The sequence below is a fragment of the Pinus tabuliformis genome, chromosome 2_1 (assembly GCF_031772625.1).
Source record: "Pinus tabuliformis cultivar Carrire ecotype Pingquan chromosome 2_1, CPIR1, whole genome shotgun sequence".
In the NCBI taxonomy this organism is placed as follows: Eukaryota; Viridiplantae; Streptophyta; class Pinopsida; order Pinales; family Pinaceae; genus Pinus; species Pinus tabuliformis.
This window is the reverse complement of record NC_142299.1, coordinates 466,753,527-466,773,446: the sequence shown is the minus strand read 5'-3', so window position 1 is coordinate 466,773,446 and position 19,920 is coordinate 466,753,527. Positions and strand designations below refer to the sequence as shown.

Below are 19,920 nucleotides of genomic sequence, written 5' to 3'. Positions count from 1 at the left end.
TAATCAAATCATATCTCATATCAGTGCATTTATACTCTATTCAATATATATATATATATATATATATATATCCTCGATGGAACTCTCTATATTTCACATCATCTGAATATTCTGTTTGAATATTCCGTTGCATATACGAACTTTGTTCATTACACTTATTATTTTACTTTTAAAAATAGGTGATGCCTTCTACCTTCCTTGTGATTGGAGCAACATTGAAAGGCATCTCTGAAGAAAATTTAGGGAAGTTATAAGCTTCAAACGAAACCACTTTTCTTCTTTAAGATTAGAATTTCAATTATCCAAAGCATTTTTATATTGTAGCCCTTAGATATACCAGCTAACAATTTTCATCCATAAATTTTGGTTTTAGTTTCTACCCCTTTGTTAGCTATGCTTCTTTCTCTTAGAATTTTGGTACTGTTCATTGATAATAGTGTTGCGGGGGAGCGCCCCACCCCCTCGATCCCGCTCTGGGTGGGAGCGGGTCGGGAGCGTGCTCCCTAAAAATAAAATGCTCCCTGCGGGAGCGTTTAGCCTTTTTTGTAATTTTTTTTTGCAGTAATGTTCCAAATGCAATTTTTTTCAAAGAAACAAATAATTTTGAGTGGGGCAACTTAATGATCAAGCCTATGGCCCTAGTATTGATATGCGATTCATTTTCATCCTTTTACTTAAATTTTTAACATTACCATGAAATGACTCAGGATGTTTGAGAGTGGTTCCAACCTCATTGGATTTCTTATGGAGAAAGTAGAATTTTAGATTTCATTCAAAATTCCGCAGACTTATTAGTTTTTCAGGATTTCAGGATTGCAATGTTTCCATTGAATTTTGTCATGTATTAGGGTATGGAACTCGTATTTAATCAAGAGCACCAATCCCTCTATGTACCTTGATGTTAGTGACATTGGTTGTTGAACTCTTCTATCATGACCCTCCTAAAAATGTACGCATCACTCAAACAAAATCTTGACTTGACATGCTATGCTTTTTCTATCTTATGTTAATGCTTAGAGGGTGATGTTAATGACAAATATCCCTATACAGATACAGAGGTAATGACAAAGATACCTCTGGATATTAATGCTTAGAGGGTGATATTAATGACAAAGATCCTGATTTTCCAACAAGACTAAAAAAAATAGACATTTCTCGTGGTGGCAAGAGGCCCAAGCATAAGCAATAGATAATAGATTTACTTGTATTTTCTAGCTTCTAGTAGTTTTTATAACTATTGACTCTTTCATATTTATTATGATATTTTTCTAAACAATATATGACAATTTAAGTTTGAAGTTGGCAATTATAACTCATTAGTAATGAATTATGAATATGATGCTTCATGAAAGTTGAAAGTTGTTTCATTTCATTTTATAACATTTCATTTCATGTTAGATATTATTTGTTGTAATGGTTACACTTATCTTACAAGTACAACTTTGGTGATCAATGATGATAAATGTTATATATTGAATTTTGAAAGCTTGAAACCAATGTTGCACGAAGCGAGAGCGAAGCGGAAGCGGAAGCGTCATTTTCCAAAAATCTAGGAAGCGAAGCGTCCGCGGAAGCGTCTGCTATATATATATATTTATATTTTTTTGCATTTATACTCAAAACAAACATCCCAAATACCAAATTAATTGTAGAAGACATGAAAACATGCATATTTTTGCGTAAATCAAGATAGATATGGCATCCATGATTCCATTGTAGTTACTAGTATGTACAACAATCATCTATATTCTAGCTATTACAAACATACATCAAATTTTTAAGCATATTATAAAACATAAAACATTTAAGCATATTATAAAACATAAAACATAGAGCATATTATGATTTATCTAGCAAGTGAGCAACTGTCAACATTTGTCATGTCCAAAATTCAAATAATAATGTTTACAAAATATGTCACTTGGTCACCGCCAAGCCAAAAAGGTTCAAAATTCAAATTCACAAGTCTACAAGTCTAATGAGTAATCTATGACAAAAAGTAGTAGATTGTGAATATATCTACTAATCTCTCCTCCTTCCACCACGAATAGAACGTGGTGGCGGGCCTCCACGTGTTGGCAATGAAGAAGATGGTGCCTGTGTAAGTCGTGGCACTGAAACTGATGAAGAAGAACCCCCTGCTGTTGGTGTTGAACCATGGAACCTAGGAACCAAGGGACCAGATGGGGGTGGGGGTGGTGGCATATCAACACAGTCATCATCATCCTAGAATCGCTCAAAAAATTCATGCAAAAAAAAAACACTAGTTAACAAAAAAATTAAAAACATGAATTAGAGAAATGCTTTATAAGGGAAAATTGGAAAATTCATACCACAATGGACATACCTGGATAAGAGCATCCTCTAATTGCTCTAGTCGCAACACTCCATCCTCCAAATTGGGCTCCTCTGGATTCTTGTCCCAAATCAACAAGTCTTTATTAGACTTTGCATCTTCACAGTAATGGGACAACAATCGCAAGTTGTAATGAACATAAACCAAGCTCTCTGCCCGGTCTAAACTCAACCTGTTCCTTTTAACACTGTGGATGAAAGAATAAGAGCTCCAACACCTCTCTGCAGAAGAAGTGTTTACCACCTGTGATAGCACCCGCAATGCCAAACTCTGTAGAAGTGGAGTACCCCCTCCATGCATGTTCCACCACTCAAGAGCAGAAAAAGTCTCTCGATCTTTAATTGCATGCATGCTCCCAAATGGACCAGTGTTGAGCGTATAGTTGCTCACCTGTCTCCGTACCAATGCAGCGTCCTCCTCATCAGGGATTAATTTACTCAATGCAGCCATATATTTTTGGTGAACCTCTTGATCTTGGTGTGGTTTTCTCCTGCATCCCCCCCCAGGTGCTGGTGTTGAAAGCCATGATGGATGATAGTATTTAGGTGTCAAAACATATGCTAATGCATGCAATGGAATATTTAGCATTTCCCATCGGTTTTGCACCTCTACACGAATATAATTGTACAAGGTGGTATCTCTAGGCTCAACAATGTCTTTAATCTGCCCCAACATGCTATCCATTTGCTCATACACCTCCCCAATTACTGGTCGATCTGAATCTGTGAACTTGATCATGTAATAAATTGGTTTGGTGAATTGCAAAACATATTTAACCTGTGACCAAAAGTAACTGTCAAGAACAGTGTCCTTGACTGCATTAGCACCATCTGTGTCAGTGTTAATTTCATCCCATGTTTCAGCACACACCAGATTAGTTAAAGCTTGTCTCACCTTCACTAGCCGCCTAAAGGTGAGGTAATAACTAGCAAATCTTGTCTTTGCAATTTTAAGCAATTGCAACTTGGAGTAAGTGCCATAGAAGTAGTTTACCCTTGTATGCCCTGTGATGAATTTAATGAGCTGCTTCCCTTTCCTGTAAACCTCAGCAATCCACCCACATTCTTTGTGTTTCACAATATCATGCATCAAAAGGTTCAATGTGTGAACCAGGCACCCAGACCAAAAGATGTGTGGATGAGTACGCTCAATAATTTTTCCTGCTGCCTTACAATTTGCTGCATTATCTGTGATCACTTGAACCACATTATTCGGACCAACATCTTTGATTGATTTCAATAGGAGATCTGCAATGTTTTGTGCAGATGCAGTGATGGAGGAGGAGTCATGACATGCAATAAATACTGCACCACTAGAAGAAACACCAAGAACATTTATCAAATGTTGGTTTCTAATATTTGTCCACCCATCTGATACAATGGATACCCCAGAATCTACCCACTCATTTGTAAAACGTGTCAAAGCTCTTTGAACCTTAGCTTTTTCTCTTTCTAATAACACTGTTCTAGCTTTCTCATAGTTGGGGGCCTTGTATCCTTTTGGGGCTTCATTGATGGCCTTTACCATTTCATGCCAATAGGGAGAGCGAAGCACATTGAATGGTACACCGCAAGCACAAAGAAAACAGACTATCTTTCCATCCACATCATCCCTCCCAGCAACATTAAGGAAATCCCCTATTGTTCTTCTACCTCCAGAGCTTGCAGAAGTACCATGAGGAGATGAGCAACTACCAAATTTAGAGGTTGCACTTGATTCATAATGAGTTTTTTGTTTTTTGTTTTTTTGTTGTGCAGCCATCTCTATTTGGATGTATTTTCTTCTTTCTTCAGTTGAAATGTTTGGGCAAATTTGTACCCCCACAGAACCCTTTTTTTCATCACTGTCCAGCACCCCACAAAGGTGCCTCCTCAGACGGGTATATGAACCACAATATGGTTTTCCTCCATGACAACCATGAGGGCACACAAATTTGTAAGATCCACCACCCTTTCCCCCATCAAGTTTGGTCACATAGTTCCACAAGGGTGTTGATGTAGTTTTCCCATCTTGTGTTTCAGTGTCCCCTTCAAGTTCATCCCCTTCCTCTTCAAACCCTTCCTCCTCATCATACATTGGGTCACTACTATTAGGACCATCACCAATGTCCTCTTCTGTTTCTTCCCTTCTATTCCTCACCCTTGCCATCATTAAAACCAAGAGTGGAATGATACATAGAAGCCAAAAGAACACCATCTTGGAATATGGATATAGGTGGTGGACAACGGCAACCTGTAAATAAAGGAGCAAGTAGAAACAATGGGAAAGAGTAGGAGAGGGAGGAGAAAAATACAAATTTTTTTTCAAAAAAACAAGGGAGTTTGGGGTTTGAACTTACCTCTTTAGCTCTTGTAGATGAAGTCCTCCAAGCTCTTGCTCCAAGCTCCTCCTCCTTCTCCTAGCTCCTCCTTCTTCACTCCTCCAAGCTCTCCTCTCTTCTCCTCTCCTTTCCTCTCTTCTCTTCTCCTCTCCTCTCTTCTCTTCTCCAACTCTCATAAACTCAAAGTGAGAAAATGAGGAATGAATGGGGGCTTTATTCTTTTCATTCCTCACCTTAACCTCACCCTAACCCACCCCCTTAAGGTTGAGTTAACTTAACTTTAAAAAAAATTAAAAAAAAATTTGTTTTTCTCCCTTGGGCGCGCCCCTTTCCGCCGAAGCGTACGGAAGCGTGCGCTTCACGCACGCTTCCTGCTCCGAAGCGCCACGCTTCGGCGGCCCGAAGCGCCGTACGAAGCGCGCTTCGGAGCCGGCGCTTCGGAAATTCCAGGAAGCGCAAAAAAATTTACGAATCGCGCTTCCGAATTTCCAAAGCGCGCTTCGGAAGGCGCTTCGTACGGCGCTTCCGTACGGGGCGCGCTTCGGAGCTTCGGAGCGGGGGGGGGGGGGGGGGGGGCGCTTCGTGCAACACTGCTTGAAACTTTAAGATTGATGAAGCACGAGACTCAATATGTTGTATGTTACTATGTTACTAACTTGTGGACGTGGTTGATGAAGATTATAACTTCTAGATGATTGTTGTTATATGGTTCAATCTATGTTTTTTTGTGTTTTATATATTTAATTCATAATTCTACATGTTTTTGTTGACATATATGTATAAAAATATAAAAATATAAAAAATATAAAAAATATATATATTATATAAAAAACGCTCGGGGATTCGCTCCCAAACTGGGAGCTTTTGAAATTGTTGCTCCCGCACCCGTTTTCGCTCCCGCTCCCCGCTTTTGCTCCCGCTCCCAAGTAATACTGACTGGTAAGAATATTTTCAATTCTGGTTACTCTTTTTTGCACTCGATTTTTTTCTTTGTGAAATTCAGTTTTCGTACGAATCAACCCCATATATTCCTGTGAAATAGGGGGATTTTCCCTCATAATATTATGGCTAAAATTTGAGGCATTTTCGCAAAGGCCACACCTGAAACTATTTTTGTAGAAGGGAAAAAAGGGTAGATTGTAAACTACTAGCATTGAGTATGAAATTATCATCATTACTGTCTTTCTTTTTGGCATGGCTGACATGGCTGACATGGCTGAGTGGCAATAGATATCAAGTGTTGCTAGAGGTCAGATACACTATTTAATATGCTATGAAGCCTCACATTCACAGCTTTTTTAAAACCCTAACTTCTCCCCTCCCATAGATTTATTGTAATTGTAATTATCACATGCTGGTTGTCACCTATATTGATGGCCATTTTTAGCTATTTATGTATGTACTTTTCTTTTTGGTGCTAATCTGTACAGATTCTAATGTAAGGTCAGTTTGATCCATAGCAAATATTGTCTTTTTTGCTCCGTAATTTAGTATAAATATCTTGTATGCTTCCTAACCTAGCGAAATGTCTTTTACTCCAATAAATCATTGGATTGCAAACAAGTTTGGGTCCTTGGATAATGGTTGAGTTTCCAATAATATTCATTAGGAATGATTCACTAATTTAATTAAGGCTGTACTTTCATTTTCACAAAGATAAAAGTGGTAGTGATTAGTAACCTCATTGTTGAATTTCTAAACTTAGATTTGAATGCCTTTTCCCTTTGCCATTCATTTATTCTTTAGCAAAATTAGAAAGCATGCTAATTCCATCTATTCTGGATTGTTAAATACAAGAAATATCTTAGAATCACCAAATGCAGATAATTTGGCTGAAAATGCAGCATTCATTAATATGACTTTTTGGATGATTTTCAGCTTGGTTATTTGTATATTTTCCTGCTTCCTTTACCTCTAGGTCTTTCATTTTTTCTTTAAGTTGCAAGATTCTGATAGTCCTTCAGCCATTCCAAATCATCTGATGAGAACATGGCAGTTGTGGTTTCCTAATTGATGAGAAAGTTTTTAGGGTTTAAATTTTGCAAATGGGCTAATTTTCCATGCCTTTTCCAAAAGAAGATTCATCAATTTCCATTTTTTATAAAAATGATTCACCCAAGTTTTATAGGATAAAATTAGTTTACCTTAAAAATCGCCAAAATTTTATAGATACTCTAAAAAAATTATTAGAAATTTGAAATTTTTACAAAAATATCATCAAACATTTTACAGTTTGCATTTTTTCCCCCTTTTTGTGAAGTAAATAATCTGTATTGCCTTCAAATAAAAAAAGTGCATGTTAAGTCTGTGAATTCTGACATGGTTGGTCATTAGGAAAACCCGACCATACGCAGAAGTTTAATCTTTTTAAAACAGAAGAAGACAAGAGTTTGGATAGAGAAACAAAACCCCAAATACAGTTTGCATATTAGGAACTATTAAAATTCCACAAGGTTTCTGCACTGAAATAAATTTTCACCTTTAAAAATTTCTCTGTGAATCCTAAAATGAATGCCATTCAAGTTCCTCAGCATTGAAAATTTGTTTTTCTTCTGTTCCAGTAAACATTAGGCTGGAATCTAGTTTTTAGTTCATCTTTGGAGCAATTTATTAAATGATAATTATGTTTCAATATTTATTGTTTACAGTAAGATTGAAATGGTATATTCTGTAAGATGTTTAAGAGAAAATAATCTTTATGCTTGCAGGCAAACCCAGAAAAGGTTGAGGAGTATGGACTTGTTACTTCCAGGCGTTCAATGGTTGGCAGTAAATCAGCACCCATTATACCTTCTACGTATGGAAAATCTGATGGAATCGAGAAGGTACCAGATGTGCAACCAAGTATGGCAACACAGAGGAATCTACCCACTTACGCACTTCCAATTCCAGTTGGTGCCAAAAGTGGGAATATCACAGGATTAAGTAACAGTGCTATCGGAACAAGGCCAGTAGTTGGGAGTGGGGCTGTCAGCTCTTCATGGCACACGTCTCCCTTGGAACCGTTTAAAAGCCCTATTGCGGGACTGGAAGTTGCTTCTACAAAAAATGATTTGAATCTTCGTGAATTGGAAGAGATCTCAAGATCTGGTCATTTGTTAAGATTCAGTCCCATATCAAGAGCTCAACCACTCCCAGAAGAACCACATTCCACAAACTCAGTGCATCCTCCATTACGATTTGACACACCAGTTGCATCTGATTCTAAAAGAATAAAAAGACATGCTTATTCTGGTCCTCTGACAGGCAAGACATGGTCTAGTCGGCCAATTCTACAAGGCAGTGGTCCATTGGTATCTAGGCAAGTGGAACCTTCATTTAAATCTGGTCCCATGGCTCGGTCTCATGCATTTGGTTCTTCCAAAATCTCTCCCAGTGTTTCACCTCCTAATTTATCCCCACCGCATACAAATAAGTTTTATGAGCTTCCCAAGCCACCCAATGATTCAACAAAGCCCCCAAGATTATCTAATATAATAGCTCATTCAGCACCATTGGTAGCTAAAAAAAATCAGGAGCATTTAATTGTACAAAAACCTGGGCAGGCAAAATCAAAGCCTGCATCCCCATTGCCTCCACCTCCACCTGGGCTTGTGACTCGTAGTTTTTCCATTCCTTCTAGTTGTCAGAAAGGGCAAAGTTTACACTTGCCAAAAATTTCAGAAGTTTCGGAAGGGATACAGATTACTGAGGAAGCTCCCTCCCCACCTTTAACACCCATCCCATTTCCCAACAGTAAAGGAAAATTATCCAGCACAGGCATATCTGATGGAGCTGGACAACCATTGGAAGTGAGTAAATGGATCTTATGATTGTAGCACATATAAGTTTCTATTAGTTTCCTTTGCTATATCTGCTTTTCCTCTTAAAGCTTAATCTGTGTGATATATCTTTATGATCTCTTGATTCTGATTAAAAGATCTCATGGATGTGTCTATTTAAAACTTTAGACATGCTAATTATGTGATGCTAGAGGAGAATATTTGTGCTTATATGAAATGCATGCTTCAGTATATCTAATGCCCATGGTGATCACAATCATCGATGTGCCTAGTAGCATAAAACAACAGATCTCTGAAAAAACTGTATTTAAAATCTTAATAAATCATTTATTTTACAATAATGGATATATTTTATATTTGATAATGCTGCTGCTGAGCCAGACAGCATTGTAATACAAAATTTAGAGTTTTGGCATAGTTTGTTATAAAAAATGTATAATCTAGCTTTCGAAAATTCTCTATTCCTGACCTTTCAGTTCCTGCCATTATAGACCTGGCAGGTGTACTGCCTTACATATTGAAATAGCAACTCTGCAAAACCTTACAGGTATAGAATACCAGGTGCAGTTACGCCAGAAATTTTGACTAAGAAAAAATGAGCAAACACTGAGGAACTTATGCTGTGTTTTGTTTTGCTTCTATATTTTGATGTTCTCGATTGTTTTTTTGCTGTCTTGTGAGTGGGGGTGAGCTGAGATTTCTCTGATCTCAGAGAGCTGATATAAGAGATGTGAAGAGAAGGGGATGAGCTTATCGATTTGAGGGCCTCTGCTACTTGGGGATGTATTTCTGAAGTTGTTTCCCCATTTCAAAGAGGCCTCAGCAGTTGGTTGAATCCTCTTTTCATCACCCACCGATGGGGTTTGTGGGTTTTAGGTCAAAGTATGTGGTTAAAGGGTCCTGTTCTTGTTCAATCCACTATTGCTTACCTGGCAGTTGTACTGCCTCACATATTGAAGTAGCAACAAAATCACTCTGCAAAACCTTACAGGTATAAGATACCAGGTGCAGTTACATCAGAAATATTGACTAAGAAGCAAAGAGCAAACACTGAGTACCTTATGCTTTGTTTTGCTTTGCTTCTATTTTTTGATGTTTTCGATTTCTTTTTAGAGCTCTTGTAAGTGGGGGGTGAGCTGTGAGATTCCTTTGATCTCAGAGAGCTGATATAAGAGACGTCAAGAGCAGGGGGCAAGCTTACTGATTTGAGGGCATCTGTTACTTGGTGATGTATTTCTGAAGGTGTTTGGGTTTGTTTCCCGATTTCAAAGTGGCCTCAGGAGTTGGTTGATTGCTCATTTCATCACCCACCAAGGGGGTTTGTGGGTTTTAGGTCAAAGTGCATGGTTAAAGGGTCCTGTGCTTGTTCAATCCACTATTGCTTACTTCCAAAATGCTTTATTGCCAATGGAGCACAAAGGATATAACAATTTAAGAAAATAATGATAAATAAATAATGAAACTCTAATTGGAACATTGCAAGTGAAAGGATAAAGGAGACGAAGAATGGTAGAGTTGGGGAGTTGAAGAGTTGTTGGGGATACTTGGCCTTCCAACTGCTCCCAAAATGCTAATTTTGTTTATAAACTTTTGCACAATGATGGTGTTATGCAACCATCTCACAAAAATATAGATCAACGACTTAAAACGTATCCACTTCGAGGGGGAAACCTCCTTTACATCAATGTTTTAAAACTCCGACTTCGACTCCGACTCGGCCGAGGGTCGACTCCGACTCCGACTCCGACTCGGTATCGACTCGGCCGACTCGATTTCAATGACTCGGTCGTTGTAAAAAATACATTAAATATTTATTTTTTATAAAGACACATAATTTTAAAGATTTTCATTCATGTTTCCAAACACACAACATTAGAATATAGATAGAAGAAAACATATGATCAAAGTAGGCTCATGAATATATCCATTATATCAAAATGGCACTCAGTGCATTGTCCAATACATACACGATGATGATATAGATATCAAAACAAAAACACATAACCAAGGAGGCTATAAATGGCCTCTACAACAAAAGTCTGTGACCAGTACTACTGGGCCCTGGCTACTGCTAGAGTTGCCAACATCATCTGGCTCAGTGTTACTTGGGAGCAGGAGCGAAAGTGGGGAGCGAGAGCGAAAACGGGAGTGGGAGCGACATTTTCAGAAGCTCTTGGTTTGGGAGCAAATCCCAGAGGAGTTCGACAACCAATGTCACTAACATCAAGGTACATAGAGGGATTGGTGTTCTTGATTAAATACGAGTTCCATACCCTAATACATGACAAAATTCGATGGAAACATTGCAATCCTCCAATCCTGAAATCCTGAAAAACTGATAAGTCTGCTGGATTTTGAATGAAATCTAAAATTCTACTTTCTCCATATGAAATCCAATGAGGCCGAAACCACTCTCAAACATCCTGAGTCATTTCATGGTAATGTTAAAAATTTAAGTAAAAGGATGAAAATGAAGATTAAAGAGAATGCCACTTTTACTTTAAGAATTTAACATTACCATGAAATTTGAATAGCATATCAATAGTAGAGAGCATTTGAGTGTGTTAAATACGGTTTGGGAGGGGGAAATGGACCCCAAATAACATTTAATTAATTCATAAAACACATTGTAGTCCAAACCAATCAGCAAACACTTCAAAATTTCATTAAAAAAATGTCAAATCGCTGTTTTGATAGGATTACATGCCACTGGTTATGACTTGGCCGAGTCAATACGGAAACGACCGAGTTGGCCGAGTCATGGCTGACTCGGCCTACTGAACCGTTTCCTCCACCGAGTCACATTTCTGGGCAATGAAATGGATCAACTCGGCCGTTTCCATTTCGAATCGGCCGAATTTTAAAACTATGCTTTACATTACATAAATGAACAATTCTTGGATGATACAAATGACAAAACCTCCTTTGTATATATAGGAGTCTAAGGGGTCACAATATAATTAGAGCCTACATAAGAATAATAATGTAAGGACACAACAATAACAATAGTGGGTTTCTATGGGGCACCACAATAACAATATGGGGGGCTACACAGGCACAACAATAACAATAAGGGGACTACACTAACAATAAGGGGGCTATGCTAGTATTATAGGGATCTAACATGCCCCTCTCCTTCAAAAAAATGTTGTCCTCAACACTTGAGCAGTTCTATGTTATGTAAAATTAATTGATATTTGTAATGTCTAGTTAAATTAGGCGAAAGGGCATGATCACAGATCATGTCCATTCACCAAGAGGCACCCGAGGCAGTATAAAGCCAAGGGTCTCCCATAATTGTAAATCATCTATTTCATTAATAATATGTATCAATCATTTTTCTGTTAAACGATTGGGTTTATTTTGGGTTTTTCTGCGCCATTTGGTATCAGTGTGTTTGTAACCACAGGTGTGCTAAAAGAAAAGAGACCAAGAATCTGTATCACTGTGAAGCAACTAATGATTCAGACAATGATGAGTCAGAAGTAGAAGAAATCGAAGATGCCCCAAAATTCTCACCAGAACTAGACGACAAAAGCATTTCGCAAGTGTCACTATTAGCGATGACAGGTATATCACAACCCAAGACATTAAAATTAAAAGGACATATCAAGAATAACAATGTAATGGTTCTCATCGACACCGGTAGCACCCACAATTTTTTGGCCTCAACCATGGCGAAGAGCAGTGTTACTTGGGAGTGGGAGCGGGAGCGAAAATGGGTGCGGGAGTGACATTTCAAAGGCTCCCGGTTTGGGAGCGAATCTTGGAGTGCTTTTTTATATAATATATATATTTTTTATATTTTTATATTTCGATACATATATGTCAACAAAAACATGTAGAATTATGAATTAGATATAAAAAACATAAAAAAAACATAGATTGAACCATATAGCAACAATCATCTAGAAGTTATAATCTTCATCAACCACGTCCACAAGTTAGTAACATAGTAACATACAACATATTGAGTCTCGAGATTCATCAATCTTAAAGTTTCAAGCTTTCAAAATTCAATATATAACATTTATTATCATTGATCACCAAAGTTGTACTCGTAAGCTAAGTGTAACCATTACAATAAATAATATCTAACATGAAATGAAATGTTATAAAATGAAATGAAACAACTTTCAACTTTCATGAAGCATCATGTTCATAATTCATTACTAATGAGTTATAATTGCCAACTTCAAACTTAAATTGTCATATATTGTTTAAAAAAATATCATAATAAATATGAAAGAGTCAATAGTTATAAAAACTACTAAAAGCTAGAAAAGACAAGTAAATCTATTATCTATTGCTTATGCTTGGGCCTCTTGCCACCACGAGAAATGTCTAGTTTTTTAGTCTTGTTGGAAAATCAGGATCTTTGTCATTAATATCACCCTCTAAACATTAATATCCAGAGGTATCTTTGTCATTACCTCTGTATCTGTATAGGGATCTTTGTCATTAATATCGCCCTCTAAGCATTAACATAAGATAGAAAAAGCATATCATGTCAAGTCAAGATTTTGTTTGATTTTGTTTGAGTGTTGCGTACATTTTTAGGAGGGTCATGATAGAGGAGTTCGACAACCAATGTCACTAACATCAAGGTACATAGAGGGATTGGTGCTCTTGATTAAATACGAGTTCCATACCCTAATACATGACAAAATTCTACTTTGTTTGCTGGATTTTGATGAAATCCTGAAAAACTGATAAGTCTGCTGGATTTTGAATGAAATCTAAAATTCTACTTTCTCCATATGAAATCCAATGAGGTCGGAACCACTCTCAAACATCTTGAGTCATTCATGGTAATGTTAAAAATTTAAGTAAAAGGATGAAAATGAAGATCAAGGAGAATGTCACTTTTACTTTAAGAATTTAACATTACCATGAATTGCATATCAATACTAGGGCCATAGGCTTGATCATTAAGTTGCCCCACTCAAAATTATTTGTTTCTTTGAAAAAAATTGCATTTGGAACATTATTGCAATTTTTTTTTTGCAAAAAAGGCTAAACGCTCCCAAAAAGGCAGGGAGTGTTTTTTTTAGGAAGCGCGCTCCCAAGTCACAATTGCCAGGAGCGCGGATTGGGAGCGGGATCGGGGGGGGGGGGGCACTCCCCCGCAACACTGCCGAAGAGACTCAACATTTTCACATTTCCCATGCCCAACATGAAGGTGATGGTAGTTGACAGTATGAATATTGAAAAGCTAGGGAAATGCCATAAAGTCAAATTGCAGATTCCAAATTTAAAGCCAAGGTTCTCAAAGAGTCGCATGATTCACTGTCAGCGAGACATGTAGGATACTTTAAGACCTACTACATTGCACGCCAATCCTTCTTTTGGAAGGGAATGAGCAATGATATTAAAAATATGTAGCCGAATGCGATAAATGCCAGAGAAATAAAAATGAAAATATTATGACACCCGAATTACTTCATCCCTTAAATATTCCGAATCAGAAATGGGAGGAGATATTGATGGAATTTATTGAAGGTTTACCTGTGTCTGATGGTAAGGATAATATTCTTGTAGTAGTCGACAAACTCACCAAGTATGCTCACTTTATTGCAATGAGGAAATCAGATTCAACAAAACAAATCATTGAAATATTTTGCAAAAATGTTTACAAATTACATGGATTTCCCAAGGCTATTGTGAGCGATAGAGATGCCAAATTTAAGGGTAATTTTTGGAAGGAATTTTTCAATCATATAGGAACCTACCTCAACATGAGTTCTGCTTACCACCCTCAAACAGATGGTCAAACTGAGGTTGTCAATAAATGTGTGGAAGCCTACATGCGTTGTTATGCCACAGACAAACAAAACAAGTGGGCTCAATGGTTACATCTTGTCGAATGGTGGTACAATTCCACTTACCACACATCAACGAAAATGACTCCCTTTCAAGCTTTGTACGGTTATGAACCTCCGAAATGGAAGGACTTTGCTATCATTGAGATGAAGCTGCTAGCTGTTAAAAACCAGTTAGAAGAAACCCAAAAAGTCGTCCAAACTCTAAAAGAAAATCTGAATAATGCAAGGAATCGTATGAAACAACAAGCTGATCGAAATAGAACCGAGAGAGAATTTGAAGTTGGAGATTGGGTATTTGTCAAGCTCCAACCATACGAACAATTGGCCTTAAAACAAAAAACAAAAAAATAAATTGGCACGAAAGTTCTATAGACCTATACCAGATCAAAAAAAAGATCAACCAAGTTGCATATAGTGTAAGCCTTCCGGATAAAAGTCGCGTCCACAACGTCTTCCATGTATCCTGCCTTAAAGGGGCACTTGGTGACCATCAATCAACACAAACAACGCTTCCATCCTTAGATGATGAAAGAAAGGTCATTTTAGAGCCAGAAGGTATCATATCCACCAAGGAAAAGAAGCTCCGATCTCGTGTAATCAAGGAATACTTGATGAAGTGGAAAGACTTACCAGAAGAAGAAGCTTCTTGGGAAATTGAAGCATTTCGTCAACAACATCCGTTGTTGCGTATGCTTTGAGGAGAAAGCATTTTTTGGGAGGAAGGCAATGTTATGTAAAATTAATTAATATTTGTAATGACTAGTTAAATTAGGCAAAAGGGCATGATCACAAATCATGCCCATTCACCAAGAGGCACCCGAGGTAGTATAAAGTTAGGAGCCTCCCACAATTGTAAATCATCTATTTCATTAATAATATGTATCAATCATTTTTCTGCTAAACGCTTGGGTTTATTCAGGGTTTTTCTGTGCCATTCTTAATGCTTTTGTATAAATTTCTCATCCTCCCATGTGGAATCTTCAACGGGTAAGTTCTTCCACTTAATGAGATACTCTGAAATTGATCGATTCCGTAGTTGTCGGGTTCTTGTTTCCGTGACTGCTTCAGGCTCAAATATGATTTTTCCTTCTTTGTCAAGTTCTGTCAACACTGTTTGAACTGGAAGCTTGTCACTGATAACCTTCTTTAAGCATGAAACATGGAAAACTGGGTGTACTCGGGAAGATGCAGGCAACTCCAATTTGTATGCCATAGTACCAATCTTTTGCAACACCTTGTAAGGACCATAGTACTTGGGTGATAATGTATTATCCTTCTTAGCTTGCTTGAGAGACATTTGTTTGTATGGTTGTAGCTGTGAAAATACCTAGTCACCTACATCAAAACGTCTTTCACTGCGATGCTGATTTGCTTATTGTTTCATTCGATTCTGTGCCATAGTGAGGTTATCCTTTAAGAGTTGTAGAACTTGTTATTGATGCTCGATGTGATCTTCCACTGCTTGAACCTTAGAATTTTCTCTTAAATATGATGTGATGGATGGTGGATGATATACATAAAGTGACATAAATGAAGTCATTTTTGCTGCAGTATGTAAGGAAGTGTTATACCACCATTCAACTAGAGGTAACCAGTTGACCCATTGTGTTTGTTTATCAGATACAAAGCAATGAAGATATCGTTCCAAACATTTGTTCACTATCTCAGTTTGCCCATCAGATTGAGGATGATAAGATGAGCTATGAGCTAATTGAGTACCAAGGCAAGAAAATAATTCTGTCCAAAAATTTCCAGTGAAAATGGGGTCTCTGTCACTTACTATAATCATTGGGTTTCCATGAAGCTTTTGAATTGTTTCCATATATGCAGTAGCAACTGTATTGGCTTTAAAAGGATGAGATAATGTACAAAAGTGTGCACACTTGGCAAGTCTATCAACTACCACCATGATGAGACTCTGTCCTTCATACTTGGGTAAACCTGTGATAAAATCCATTGAGACCTCCTCCCAACGTTGACTTGGAATGGCTAAAGGTTGTAACAGACTCGGGGTCTTGATTGTCTTAACTTTATTTTGTTGGCAAACCAAACATTCTGCCACAAACTTATGAATATCAGATTTAAGGCCATCCCAAAAGAATTCCTTCTTGAACCTATGGTAAGTTTTTAAAAATCGTGAGTACCCTCCTAAGAGAGAGGTGTGAAATTCCAAAATAATCCTTTGTTTGAGTTGAGAATTCTTACAAAGATATAAGCGATCTTTGTACCATAATGAATCATTTTTGTAGCCAAATGTATCAGATGTACTGGGATCTTGCTGCCACTTTTGAATAAGTGACCACACCTCTTCATCATTCTTCCATTCATCTCTTGCTTTGGTTATCCACTCAGGCTGGATAATAGAAATGGCACAAAGCAATGCTTCCACATCCTCATTTTTTCTTAAGAGTGCATCTGCAACAACCTTTTGCTTCCCTTTTTTGTAGATGATTTCAAAGGCATAACCCAACATCTTTGTCACCCATTTTTGTTGCTCCTCTGAAGATAATCTTTGTTCCAAAAATTATTTAAGACTATCATGATCTGTTTTTACCTTGAAGTGTCTTCCCATTAGGTAAGGTCACCATTGTTTTAGTGCATGTAGTATTGCCAACATTTCCTTCTCATACATGGGTTTGTGTAAATACTTTCCTTTGATTGGACAACTTTCAAAAGCAATGGGTCTTTCTTCTTGCATTAAAACAACACCAATTCCATTTTCCGAGGCATCACATTCCACAACAAAAGTTTTTGTGAAGTCTGGCTTACTAAGACTGGTGCTTGAGACATTGCCTCTTTAAGATGGTCAAAGCCTTCGTTGCTTCGGGAGTCTAAGAAAATGCATCTTTCTTTAGTAATGATGTTAGAAGTGCCGCTATTCTCCCATAATTCTTAACAAACTTGCGGTAATACCTTGTCAACCTGAGAAATCCTCAAATATGCTTTATGGTTGTGAGGATTTTCCATTACTTAATGACTTTAATTTTTTTAGGGTCTACCTTAACACTCTCATGAGATACAATATGACCCAAATATTCCACCTCCTGTACTCCAAAGAAACATTTGGAGGTTTTTGCATATAATTGTTTCTCCTCCAATAGTTTGAGCACCCTGTCAACATTTTAAACATGATCCTTCCAAGACTTGCTATAGATTAGTATATCATCAAAAAATACTAACACAAATTTTCTAAGGAAGTGTTTGAAAATGGAATTCATCAAACCTTGGAATGTGGAATTTGCATTAGTAAGGCCAAAAGGCATGACCAAAAATTCATAATGACCCTCATGAGTTTTGAATGCTGTTTTCAGAATGTCTCCAGTCTTCATTCTAATTTGATGATATCCCAAATGAAGATCCAACTTGGTGAAGTAAATTGCTCCATGTAATTCATCCAAAAATTCAACAATGACAGGAATGGGAAATTTATCTTTAATAGTGAACTTGTTGAGCTCCTTATAATTTAGACACATAAGCTATGATCCATCCTTCTTGTGCACCAATACTACTGGAGAAGAGAAAGAGCTTTGACTAGGTAGAATCATACCAACCTCTAGCATTCTGCAACCATACGTTCAATTTCACTCTTTTGGGCATAAGGATATCTGTAAGGCCTGATGTTTGAAGGAACACTTCCTGAAATTAAATGAATAGCATGATGATGATCACGAATATGTGGGTGGCCTTTGGGAGTCTTAAACACATTGGAATGATTGTCCAAGACTTTCTGGAGATCTAGAGAAATAGATGATTTCGATGTTTGAACCTCTAGTGAGCATAACTGTGGAATTACGCCCTGTTGTTCTTTCTTCAGAAGCTTTGTCATGCCATTAGAGCTAATTATCTTTCCTGGTTTCCCTGTGATACCCTTTTAATAAGTCAATTTCAATATTAATAAAATTCTTTTTGTTTTTCTTTTGACAAGTATATTACATTTTGACTTCAAGCACAATTATGAAGACAAAACCTAGTTACATTTTCCAACAACTGTTTCAACCTTCAGCCCCGAAGGCTGAAATTGCTACCAGAAAAACTACAGTACGTTCACTTTCAACCACTTTTTACATAATTCAAATCCGATGCCTGAAACGAAAGCTATGACGATTTTCCCTAGGTCACCTGTTTGCTAAGTTGTACTGAAACAGATATGGGAATGGATACGGAAACAAGGTTTGAAACAGATATGTCGAATTTTCAAAAAATATGGATATGATACAACAAGGAAACATCATATATATACACACACACACACACACACACACACGCACACACGACAAAATAAAACTTTCATATTACCATTCATCTTTTAGAATCTAAATTCTATATTTAAAAATACATAATCATCATCATGAAATCCACATAATCAAATCATCATCATCAATTCAGCATAAACATTAGCATCATCATTAGTGATTATAATAACATTCAACATATCATCAAGTTTCTGTTTCCAATTTTAATCATCAACATCATCACGAAAATTAATAATGCTATATGCACACTACATAGTGCAAATTACAAAGTGCACTATGGCTGGCAGTCTACTATCATATGACATATTATGGTATTCAATGCTCATTGTTCAAAAGTTTAAAACATCATCCTAAATACATTATCAATCACCTCCTTGATGAAGGAGAGTTTGCCCATATCCTTTAGCATCAAATCGATACAATGTGCTGCGCATGGAGTCCAAAACAATGAGCGGTGCCTGTCCATAAGCATCCTACTAGTAACCACACAATTAATTGCATTATCTGTTATGACTTGCACTGCATTCTGCGAACCAATCTCTTGGACGAACCCATGTAACAACTCACATATTAATGCTAGACATTTTATATGTGCTGATGCATCCATTGATTCAATAAACATGGTACCGAATTCACAGGACATGGCCCTTAGGGCTCTCGTGTCCCGTATCTTGCGTGTCAGACGCAACATGACCCATAAATACATTTTTCAATGTGTCCTAAATTCAAGATGTGTTTGGGAAGTGTCAGACACGTGCCCTAATGTGTCCCGATTTTAGGACACATGTCCCACTAAAATCCTAATGTAAAAAGCATCGCATCTTGTTTTTTTTGTTTTCATTTTTTTTTCAGTCAATTTCATGTCTGTTTGTGAGAATATATTGCTAAGCGTGCAACTATCATCGATTCGTAGGCAGACAGATGGATTTGTGGATGGATTTTCACATAGTAAAACAGATTTGGATGCTACATACTTAATCGTGGTCTGTGAGTTCACATTGGCGTCTGATAGTGGCAACTTGTAACGCTATAGCCTACAAGGAGATTGCTCAAACAAGTAAAATAATAATTTAATAATTTATACCGACGTCCTCCAAGTGATTGGTGGCTCCAAACTTTTGGCTACTCGACATCCCTATTTTCCATAACTAATAACATCTATAGTGATGGATTTGTCAAATGCAACGATAGATCTTGGATTGGTCATAGAGGATGAGGATGGAGCAGTGTCAGGTGGCATTGGCAATGATGGTGATTTTGACATGAAGGACGACTTGGACTATTGATAGAGTTTTGACTAGTGAGTCATGACCAGTACCACCAACGAGCTATCATATCTCTACCTATTTTGTATCTCCTCTATTTTGTATTTTCCGGTGGCATT

At 37.3% G+C, this 19,920-nt stretch overlaps 1 protein-coding gene across 1 annotated transcript in view; it reads left to right on the top strand.

Moving 5' to 3' along the window:
- The window catches only part of LOC149200942 (uncharacterized protein At2g33490-like), a 235,053-nt gene that overhangs the window by 174,050 nt on the left and 41,083 nt on the right, over nt 1-19,920 (top strand). The window contains exon 10 of the mRNA XM_089402829.1: nt 7,385-8,467. Coding sequence (XP_089258955.1) covers nt 7,385-8,467 — 1,083 coding nt within the window. The remainder of the gene's footprint in view (nt 1-7,384; nt 8,468-19,920) is intronic.